Source organism: Perca flavescens, chromosome 18 (genome assembly GCF_004354835.1).
Source record: "Perca flavescens isolate YP-PL-M2 chromosome 18, PFLA_1.0, whole genome shotgun sequence".
Lineage (NCBI taxonomy): Eukaryota > Metazoa > Chordata > Actinopteri > Perciformes > Percidae > Perca > Perca flavescens.
In genome coordinates, this window is record NC_041348.1 from 33264286 (window position 1) to 33276045 (window position 11760).

The 11760-nt window shown below is 48.3% G+C and overlaps 1 protein-coding gene across 1 annotated transcript in view; it reads right to left on the bottom strand.

Moving 5' to 3' along the window:
- Positions 1 to 518: 518 nt before the first annotated feature.
- The window catches only part of LOC114572916 (zinc finger and BTB domain-containing protein 1), a 16218-nt gene continuing 4976 nt past the window's right edge, over positions 519 to 11760 (bottom strand). The window contains exons 2-6 of the mRNA XM_028604696.1: positions 8737 to 9252; positions 5760 to 5962; positions 4421 to 4644; positions 2179 to 2209; positions 519 to 1411 (exon numbers count right to left, since the gene is read on the bottom strand). Coding sequence (XP_028460497.1) covers positions 771 to 1411; positions 2179 to 2209; positions 4421 to 4644; positions 5760 to 5962; positions 8737 to 9248 — 1611 coding nt within the window. The 5' untranslated portion in view covers positions 9249 to 9252 and the 3' untranslated portion in view covers positions 519 to 770. The remainder of the gene's footprint in view (positions 1412 to 2178; positions 2210 to 4420; positions 4645 to 5759; positions 5963 to 8736; positions 9253 to 11760) is intronic.

Consider the following 11760-nt stretch of genomic DNA (forward strand, 5'->3'; position numbering starts at 1 on the left):
AAAAATGTTGGAAAAAACACAAAAAGCGACACAAACAAAATGGGAAAAGAAGCAACAAAAACAGCTGAAATCTTTTACAGGGCAGCAAATCAGTTAAAACCTGAATATATTTATGTTTTGGACCGACAGAAGTAAACATTTAAAAGACATCAGCTTTGATTTTGAGGAACTTTGACAGAGATTTTTGGCTACTTTCTGACATTTTACATCCAAACCAACCAACTTCCTCCTGACTCCTGCACATTGGCTGCGTGGCGTGTCTGTTTTTATTTGGGCTGCCATGGTAACAGGTCAGCTAACACACTGGCTGCTTGACGCGCATGTAACACGCGCTAACGCGTGCATGCTAGAAATAGGACTAACGCCTAATTTTCACAAGCCTTTCCAGGCAAAATAGAATAGGAAAAGATCTTTATAGGTCATATTGACACAAATACATATTAATAAATTACACGTTGATGTTTGAAAGTCTCGACGTTTTGACATAAATGCAGATATATATATATATATATGTGATTTTAAAAAATAATAATGAATAATTATCGATTTTCATCAAGTTTCTGGTGTGCAAAGACATAGAAAACGCCACGCTCCGGCCACGCAGCCAGCGGAGGAAACAGACGGCAGACTCATCGACGACGGTGTGACAGTAATAACCGATAGTTGCAGCTCTACTTTTTGGTGTTCAAGTGCATAACATTTGTTCTCACATTTATGGCTTTATTTAGAGTAACCAAGGCGAGTGGATGCGGCGGCGGCGGCCAGGTCTCCTATAGTCTCTTGGTGTGCTTGGCGTTGTAGTGGCTCCGCATGTCTTTCCGTAGGCGGAACTTCTCGCCGCAAACGCCGCAGATGTACAGGTGCACGTCCATGTGTTTCTCCAGCTGCTCGCCGCCGGGGAAGATCTGGAAACACACCTGGCAGATGGTTTCCCCGGCCGCCAGGTGGGAGATCATGTGGCGCACGTGGTCGTGTTTGAGGAAGGTTCCCTGGTCGCACACGGGGCAGACGTAGCGCGCCATGCCGCGGTGCATGTCGGTGTGCAGCCTCAGCTGCCGCTCGCGCAGGAACTGCTTCCCGCAGGTCTGGCAGCTGAACTGCTTCTCCTTGGTGTGCACCGTGTAGTGCTCGCGCAGGTGGCAGCGCTGGTAGAAGCCTTTGCCGCAGATGCTGCAGAAGTGTTTGCGCCGGTGGTCCGGTTCCCCGCCGGCGGCCGCGGTGCCGTCTTCCAACAGCGGCGGGCGGAAGAGCTCCTCGTGGCAGGATAAGGTGTGCTCCAGCGCCAGGCTCTCGCTCTGGAAGAGAGCGCCGCAGTGAGGGCACGCCAGGTCGCCTTCCTCCGCTCCGTCAGCACCCGAGGGATCCTCCGGCAGAGAGGCCTCGTCCTCGCCGGGAGAGTCCGACTCGCCTCCTGTTGATTGGAACACATTCAGACATTAATCATCAGATAACAGGTGAGACAATAACATGGATGTACATTGTATACAGTGCTGCTCATAAGTTTATGAACCCATGCTAAAGTTGACTAAAAGAGGAATAAAAAAAAAAATTAGGAAAAATCCAACCTTTAAGGACACCAATTTGCTTTGTGAATGAATAATGTATCGTAAATAAATAAATGTTCTTCTTTAAAATACAGGGGGCATAAGTCAGTCCACCCCTATGTTAGATTCCCATAGAGGCAGGCAGATGGTTATTTATAAAGGCCAGTTATTTCATGGATCAGGATACTATGCATCCTGATGAAGTTCCCTTGGCCTTTGGAATTAAGATAGCACAACACACACACACACACACACACACACACACACACACACACACACACACACACACACACACGCACACGCACACGCACACGCACACGCACACGCACGCACACACTTTTATATCAGTTAGCCTAATAGCTGGTTTGATTTGCATTGAGAGATGATCTTATAGAAAGTACCCCATGCCAATCTCTAGGTGGGTGTGTAAACTTATGAGCATCTCTGTATTTAGAGCAGGTTTTTTTTCAGTCGCTGAACTCTTTCTTTTCAATAATATTTTGTATAATGTTGTATTTTATTACCTTTACACGATGACAGAGAGTTAACGTTGTAATTTCTATTATCAAAGTGTTTATTAGTGATACAGTGGAAATTAGTTGAAATGTGTATATTTGTTAGGATGTTGATTTACGGTAGCCTGGTGAGTGTCCTGATCTGGCGAGCTCCAGTTCTCCTCCCAGATCAGTCTGCCATCTTGAGGCAGAGAAAATTTGGAGCCGTTAGCCAAACGACCGACCAATCAGTGTTGGTTTTGAGGTGGGTTAGGTGGTGATAGACAGATGGTTTATCCAATCAGCTAACCAAGATTTTCAGACAGCGGTAGCCCTAATTCTGTTAGCCGCTCGCTAATGCTTTTGTCCCTCTTGGATCCTTCTTTTGGAACATGGACCAGGAACCTGAAATGGGGCCTTTTATTCTTTTATTCCTAAATTCTCGTTACACAAACGGCAAATCTCCTTTACCGACATATTGCTAGCTTGCTGAGCTAACGAGCTATGCTTTGCCTGCAGCAGCAGCAGCAGGGGTAGCCTGGCTCGTGGTTGTATTTTCCTACGCTTCGTGGATCTGATTGGTTGATTTGAGCCCGTCTATCACCAAATATAGCTGATAGACAGATGGTTTATCCAATCAACTAACCAGGATTTTCGCCCCTTCCCAAAAGTTCTCCAACGGAAAGTTCCCAGATGGATATGCCGAGCTAACGAGAAGCGATCCATCTGGTGGAGTCAGGTTAGATTTACGGTGTGTGCCCCCTACACTTTCTGGTTGTGCCCCTAATATTTCAGTTCGAGGCCACTGTGCTCCTAGTGAGAAAAGGAGCCCTGGTTCCCTACCTAGTGACAAGAGTCAGTCTGGAGCCCTGGTTCCCTACCTAGTGACAAGAGTCAGTCTGGAGCCCTGGTTCCCTACCTAGTGACAAGAGTCAGTCTGGAGCCCTGGTTCCCTACCTAGTGACAAGAGTCAGTCTGGAGCCCTGGTTCTGGAGCCCCTACCTAGTGACAAGAGTCAGTCTGGAGCCCTGGTTCCCTCACTGGAGCCCTGGTGACAAGAGTCAGTCTGGAGCCCTGGTTCCCTACCTGGTTTCCCTACCTGAGTGACAAGAGTCAGTCTGGAGCCCTGGTTCCCTACCTAGTGACAAGAGTCAGTCTGGAGCCCTGGAGCCCTGGTTCCCTACCTAGTGACAAGAGTCAGCCTGGAGCCCTGGTTCCCTACCTAGTGACAAGAGTCAGTCTGGAGCCCTGGTTCCCTACCTAGTGACAAGAGTCAGCCTGGAGCCCTGGTTCCCTACCTAGTGACAAGAGTCAGTCTGGAGCCCTGGTTCCCTACCTAGTGACAAGAGTCAGCCTGGAGCCCTGGTTCCCTACCTAGTGACAAGAGTCAGCCTGGAGCCCTGGTTCCCTACCTAGTGACAAGAGTCAGCCTGGAGCCCTGGTTCCCTACCTAGTGACAAGAGTCAGCCTGGAGCCCTGGTTCCCTACCTAGTGACAAGAGTCAGTCTGGAGCCCTGGTTCCCTACCTAGTGACAAGAGTCAGCCTGGAGCCCTGGTTCCCTACCTAGTGACAAGAGTCAGCCTGGAGCCCTGGTTCCCTACCTAGTGACAAGAGTCAGCCTGGAGCCCTGGTTCCCTACCTAGTGACAAGAGTCAGTCTGGAGCCCTGGTTCCCTACCTAGTGACAAGAGTCAGCCTGGAGCCCTGGTTCCCTGGAGCCCTGGTTCCCTAGTGACAAGAGTCAGCTGGAGCCCTGGAGCCCTGGGTTCCCTACCTAGTGACAAGAGTCAGCCTGGAGCCCTGGTTCCCTACCTAGTGACAAGAGTCAGTCTGGAGCCCTGGTTCCCTACCTAGTGACAAGAGTCAGCCTGGAGCCCTGGTTCCCTACCTCAGTGACAAGACAGTCAGCCTGGAGCCCTGGTTCCCTACCCTAGTGACAAGAGTCAGCCTGGAGCCCTGGTTCCCTACCTAGTGACAAGAGTCAGCCTGGAGCCCTGGTTCCCTACCTAGTGACAAAGTCAGCCTCACCTAGTGCCTGGAGCCCTGGTTCCCTACCTAGTGACAAGAGTCAGCCTGGAGCCCTGGTTCCCTACCTAGTGACAAGTCAGCCTGGAGCCCTGGAGCCCTGGTTCCCTGGTTACCTAGTGACAAGAGTCAGCCTGGAGCCCTGGTTCCCTACCTAGTGACAAGAGTCAGCCTGGAGCCCTGGTTTCTCAGCCTGGAGCCCTGGTTCCTACCTAGTGACAAGAGTCAGCCTGGAGCCCTGGTTCCCTACCTAGTGACAAGAGTCAGCCTGGAGCCCTGGTTTAGTGACAAGAGTCAGCCTGGAGCCCCTGCAGCTGGCGTCCTTTGATCAGCTGGCGCCCTTTGATCACCTTGTGCGCAGCGCCCGCAGGCGCAGATGTTGCCCATGTGGTCCGACAGGTAGTGCGCCGACTTGTTCTCCTCCGTCAGCGCCGCGCCGCACAGTTCACACGGAGCGCAGCCGCCGTCCTGCTGCTCCGGCTTCTCCTCTTTGACTCGACGCAGCTTCGCCGGGATTCCCGAGTCGTCGCCGCTCGGCACGTGGGCGTGGCCTCCGTCCAAAGGCTCGCCGCCACTCAGGGCTGCTCCATTATGGGAGAAAAAAATATGAATCACGATTACTTCGGTCAATATTGAAATCACGATAATTTATCACGATTGCTCGTTGACTTCTGGAAAAGATGTTATAGATAGCCTGAAATCTGTCTGTCTGGGTGTGTTGGTCTGTGTGTGTTTGTCTGTGTGTGTTTGTCAGTGTTTGTGTCTGTCTGTGTTTGTGTGTGTTTGTGTCTGTCTGTGTCTGTCTGTCTGTCTGTGTATCTGTCTGTCTGTCTGTGTATCTGTCTGTCTGTCTGTGTATCTGTCTGTCTGTCTGTCTGTCTGTCTGTGTGTGTATCTGTCTGTCTGTCTGTGTATCTGTCTGTCTATCTGTCTGTGTATCTGTCTGTCTGTCTGCGTATCTGTGTATCTATCTGTCTGTGTATCTGTCTGTCTGTCTGTGTATCTGTGTATCTATCTGTCTGTGTATCTGTGTACCTATCTGTCTGTCTGTGTATCTGTCTGTCTGTCTGTGTATCTGCCTGTCTGTGTATCTGTCTGTCTGTCTGTGTATCTGTCTGTCTGTCTGTGTATCTGTCTGTGTATCTGTGTATCTGTCTGTGTATCTGTCTGTCTGTGTATCTGTCTGTCTGTGTATCTGTCGGTCTGTCTGTGTATCTGTCTGTCTGTCTGTGTATCTGTCTGTCTGTCTGTGTATCTGTCTGTGTATCTGTCTGTCTGTGTATCTGTCTGTGTATCTGTCTGTGTATCTGTCTGTCTGTGTATCTGTCTGTGTATCTGTCTGTCTGTGTATCTGTCTGTCTGTGTATCTGTCTGTCTGTGTATCTGTCTGTGTATCTGTCTGTCTGTGTATCTGTCTGTCTGTCTGTGTATCTGTCGGTCTGTCTGTGTATCTGTCGGTCTGTCTGTGTATCTGTCTGTCTGTCTGTGTATCTGTCTGTGTATCTGTCTGTCTGTGTATCTGTCTGTGTATCTGTCTGTCTGTGTATCTGTCTGTGTATCTGTCGGTCTGTCTGTGTATCTGTCTGTCTGTCTGTGTATCTGTCTGTGTATCTGTCTGTGTATCTGTCTGTCTGTGTATCTGTCTGTGTATCTGTCTGTCTGTGTATCTGTCTGTCTGTGTATCTGTCTGTCTTACCTCCCGGCAGCGTTCCCCTGACCACCTCGATCTCAGCGAATGCGTTCTCTTCTTCGGGCTCCGTCTTCACGCAGACGCCGCCGGGCTCGCCGTCTCGCTCCGCCTCGTCCTCGCCCTTACAGACCGGCGCTCTCCGGAGCTGAACGGCTTTGGGTTCGACCAGGTCCATTCGCCCGCCGGCGCCTCTCCTCTCGGCCGTGGCCCTCAGTGCAGGTCAGGATGTGCTCGTCCCCGTCCGGGCGGAGCTGAACCTCGATCTCATGCGTGCGCCTGAAGCGCCGTTCTCCTTCAGAGGCGAAAAGCTCTCCGCCCGCCGTCGGTATTGAAGTCGCCGCTTAAAAAGGAACACGCGCCTGGGCGCCTGCCCCCAGCGCCAGACTTTATCGCATTCACTGTAGCCCCCAGAGTTACAACTAGTCCCATACCCTTCTCATCTCTTCGGGACTTTATCTTCGCCCCAGAGTTAGACTAGTCCATAGAAAAATATAATCTCATTTTTGGGACTTTATCTGATTCACGATAATTTAAAACTAGTCCATACATACCCTCTCACTTATTGGGACTTTATCTTATTCACTGTAACCCCCAGAGTTAGACTAGTCCATACATACCCTTCTCATCTCTTATTGGGACTTTATCTTATTCACTGTAACCCCCAGAGTTAGACTAGTCCATACATACCCTTCTCATCTCTTATTGGGACTTTATCTTATTCACTGTAACCCCCAGAGTTAGACTAGTCCATACATACCCTTCTCATCTCTTATTGGGACTTTATCTTATTCACTGTAACCCCAGAGTTAGACTAGTCCATACATACCCTTCTCATCTCTTATTGGGACTTTATCTTATTCACTGTAACCCCCAGAGTTAGACTAGTCCATACATACCCTTCTCATCTCTTATTGGGACTTTATCTTATTCACTGTAACCCCCAGAGTTAGACTAGTCCATACATACCCTTCTCATCTCTTATTGGGACTTTATCTTATTCACTGTAACCCCCAGAGTTAGACTAGTCCATACATACCCTTCTCATCTCTTATTGGGACTTTATCTTATTCACTGTAACCCCCAGAGTTAGACTAGTCCATACATACCCTTCTCATCTCTTATTGGGACTTTATCTTATTCACTGTAACCCCCAGAGTTAGACTAGTCCATACATACCCTTCTCATCTCTTATTGGGACTTTATCTTATTCACTGTAACCCCCAGAGTTAGACTAGTCCATACATACCCTTCTCATCTCTTATTGGGACTTTATCTTATTCACTGTAACCCCCAGAGTTAGACTAGTCCATACATACCCTTCTCATCTCTTATTGGGACTTTTTATCTTATTCACTGTAACCCAGAGTTAGACTAGTCCATACATACCCTTCTCATCTCTTATTGGGACTTTATCTTATTCACTGTTCAGAGTTAGACCTCCATACCCTTCTCATCTCTTATTGGGACTTTAGGGCTGCTCCCCCAGAGGATAGAAAATATAATCTAGTCCGACCCTTCTCATCTTTTTGGGACTTTATCTTATTCACTGTAATTGAAGTCACGATAGTCCAAAATACCCTTCTCATCTCTTATTGGGACTTTATCTTATTCACTGTAACCCCCAGAGTTAGACTAGTCCATACATACCCTTCTCATCTCTTATTGGGACTTTATCTTATTCACTGTAACCCCCAGAGTTAGACTAGTCCATACATACCCTTCTCATCTCTTATTGGGACTTTATCTTATTCACTGTAACCCCCAGAGTTAGACTAGTCCATACATACCCTTCTCATCTCTTATTGGGACTTTATCTTATTCACTGTAACCCCCAGAGTTAGACTAGTCCATACATACCCTTCTCATCTCTTATTGGGACTTTATCTTATTCACTGTAACCCCCAGAGTTAGACTAGTCCATACATACCCTTCTCATCTCTTATTGGGACTTTATCTTATTCACTGTAACCCCCAGAGTTAGACTAGTCCATACATACCCTTCTCATCTCTTATTGGGACTTTATCTTATTCACTGTAACCCCCAGAGTTAGACTAGTCCATACATACCCTTCTCATCTCTTATTGGGACTTTATCTTATTCACTGTAACCCCCAGAGTTAGACTAGTCCATACATACCCTTCTCATCTCTTATTGGGACTTTATCTTATTCACTGTAACCCCCAGAGTTAGACTAGTCCATACATACCCTTCTCATCTCTTATTGGGACTTTATCTTATTCACTGTAACCCCCAGAGTTAGACTAGTCCATACATACCCTTCTCATCTCTTATTGGGACTTTATCTTATTCACTGTAACCCCCAGAGTTAGACTAGTCCATACATACCCTTCTCATCTCTTATTGGGACTTTATCTTATTCACTGTAACCCCCAGAGTTAGACTAGTCCATACATACCCTTCTCATCTCTTATTGGGACTTTATCTTATTCACTGTAACCCCCAGAGTTAGACTAGTCCATACATACCCTTCTCATCTCTTATTGGGACTTTATCTTATTCACTGTAACCCCCAGAGTTAGACTAGTCCATACATACCCTTCTCATCTCTTATTGGGACTTTATCTTATTCACTGTAACCCCCAGAGTTAGACTAGTCCATACATACCCTTCTCATCTCTTATTGGGACTTTATCTTATTCACTGTAACCCCCAGAGTTAGACTAGTCCATACATACCCTTCTCATCTCTTATTGGGACTTTATCTTATTCACTGTAACCCCCAGAGTTAGACTAGTCCATACATACCCTTCTCATCTCTTATTGGGACTTTATCTTATTCACTGTAACCCCCAGACACACAAAGACAAACACACACACACATAATCCTTATTGGGACATCTCCTTAGTTAGACGCTGACCCTTCTCATCTCGGCCTGTCGTAACCCCACAGCACTGCTGCCGCCATACCCTTCTCATCTCCCGGCCTTCAGAGTGGCCGTCCTTTATCTCCCACGCACTAACCCGCCTTCGCCCGCCGCCCTCTGCTGCTCGTACATGCGCACGCCGAACATCATCTTCCCCGCGGCAACCGCGCCGCCGCCGGCAGACGAGGAAGACGAGGAGGAGGAAGCCGTGGACGAGGGCGTGATGTTGGCGCTGCGGATGTCTCGCAGGTCGTCCAGCGAGTCGGGGATGTAGTACATCTGCAGCGTCGCCATGGACGCCTTCAGCTCCTCGAACTCGTAACCCCCGACGACGATGCGCCCGAGGTACATGAGCTGCAGGATGAGGTCGAAGCACTCGGCGCTGATGGCCATGTTGCTGAGGTCCAGGCGCCCGCCGCCGCCGCCGCCGGCAGCCTGCTGCTCCCGGATGAACGTCATGCGGAAGTAGGAGCTGCACGCCGCCAGCACGGCTTTGTGCGCGCGGAAGTAGATGTCGCCGATGGCGATGAGGCAGTCGCACAGGAAGCCCCACTCGCGCTGGTTGTTGAGCTGCTGGAGGACGTGGTCGCTGTGGCTCGGCCTCGCCATGGCCCTGGGGACGGCAGAGGGACACTTTAGACTGTAACACACACTCTGAGACAGTAGAGGGACGATTTAGACTGTAACACACACACTCTGTGAGACAGCAGAGGGACGATTTAGACCGTAACACACACACTCTGTGAGACAGCAGAGGGACGATTTAGACCGTAACACACACACTCTGTGAGACAGCAGAGGGACGATTTAGACTGTAACACACTCTGAGACAGCAGAGGGACATGTTAGACTGTAACACACTCTCTGAGACAGCAGAGGGACATGTTAGACTGTAACACACACTGTGAGACAGCAAAGGGATGATTTAGACTGTAACACACTCTCTCTGAGACAGTAGAGGGGCACTTTAGACTGTAACACACACTGTGAGACAGCAAAGGGATGATTTAGACTGTAACACACTCTCTCTGAGACAGCAGAGGGGCACTTTAGACTGTAACACACACTGTGAGACAGCAAAGGGATGATTTAGACTGTAACACACTCTCTCTGAGACAGCAGAGGGGCACTTTAGACTGTAACACACACTCTGTGAGACAGCAGAGGGATGATTTAGACTGTAACACACTCTCTCTGAGACAGCAGAGGGATGATTTAGACTGTAACACACTCTCTCTGAGACAGTAGAGGGATGATTTAGACTGTAACACACACTCTGAGACAGTAGAGGGACATTTTAGACTGTAACACACACTCTGAGACAGTAGAGGGATATTTTAGACTGTAACACACTGAGACAGCAGAGGGACATTTTAAAATGTAACACTCTCTGAGACAGTAGAGGGGCACTTTAGACTGTAACACACTCTCTCTGAGACAGCAGAGGGATGATTTAGACTGTAACACACACTGTGAGACAACAGAGGGATGCTTTACACTGTAACACACACTCTGAGACAGTAGAGGGACATGTTAGACTGTAACACACACTCTGAAACAGCAGAGGGATGATTTAGACTGTAACACACACACTCTCTGACAGTAGAGGGATGATTTAGACTGTAACACACTCTCTGACAGTAGAGGGATGATTTAGACTGTAACACACACACTAGGCTCGTTGGAGATGAACTGCGCCTCGCCTGTAAAGCGGACGAGAGCAGCCGGGGGGGCGGGGACATAAATCCGCTCTCAAGTCGGACAGTTTTCCAGCTGATTCCAGCAGCATTCAGGCTGAACAGGAAGTGACACAAACATGTGGTCCGATTCTAATTTAATAAAATGTTATCAGACCCATATATCAGCTCCTACAGTCTCCAGTTGATTTTATTATGACAGAGTAGCTGTCAGAATTCTCTACATGTGATCTGGTGCTGATTTTTAATCACCAACAGACTGGAGATGATCCATAACCTGAACAGATTTAGTCTCTCTGACTTCTAAACGTAACTATCAGCCTCACTACAGGTGTTCTGTACAGAATAAGCCTTTAAATGAGACAAATCGCAGTTAAAATCCCTCCGATTCAAAATCAATAAAAAAAGTTTATATAAAACGTCATGTTGAGTCGATTCTGAACCAATCAGCTGTTCGATCAGCTGAGAGGCCGGCGTTTCCCAGCATGCACTGGGTCCACCTGCGTCCGCCTGGCTCTTGCAGTTGGTGAAAAGCAACGGCGCTGCCTGCGTCTCAGAACTGCGGCCGCCTCGGTCTCGTGAGATTATCGTTGCCCACGTGTTCATGACGTCAGAGCAAGTCGGGATCAAGTCGGACAAGAATCTAACCGGCATGCATTGGGAGGCGATCGCTGGTGATCGATTCTGCGCAGATCTGGCTCATCTCAAACGAGCCTATTCTCTGACATTAGAGGGATGATTTAGACTGTAACACACTCTCTGTGACAGCAGAGGGATGATTTAGACTGTAACACACTCTCTGTGACAGCAGAGGGATGATTTAGACTGTAACACACTCTCTGTGACAGCAGAGGGATGATTTAGACTGTAACACACACTCTGAGACAGCACAGGGACATGTTAGACTGTAACACACACTCTGAGACAACACAAGGACATGTTAGACTGTAACACACTCTGTGAGATAGCAGAGGGATGATTTAGACTGTAACACACTCTCTGAGACAGCTGAGGGATGTTTTAGACTGTAACACACACTCTGAGAAAGTAGAGGGACATTTTTAGACTGTAACACACTCTCTGAGACAGCTGAGGGATGATTTAGACTGTAACACACTCTCTCGGAGACAGCAGAGGGACACTTTAGACTGTAACACTCTCTCTGAGACAGCAGAGGGATGATTTAGACTAACAGACACTCTGAGACGGTAGTGTGACATTTTAGACTAACACACACTCTGAGACAGTAGAGGGACATTTTAGACTGTAACACACACACTGTGAGACTGTGGAGGGTCACTTTAGACTGTAACACACTCTCTGACAACAGAGGGACACTTTAGACTGTAACACACCCTCTCTGAGACAGCAGAGGGATGATTTAGACTGTAACACACTCTCTCGGAGACAGCAGAGGGATGATT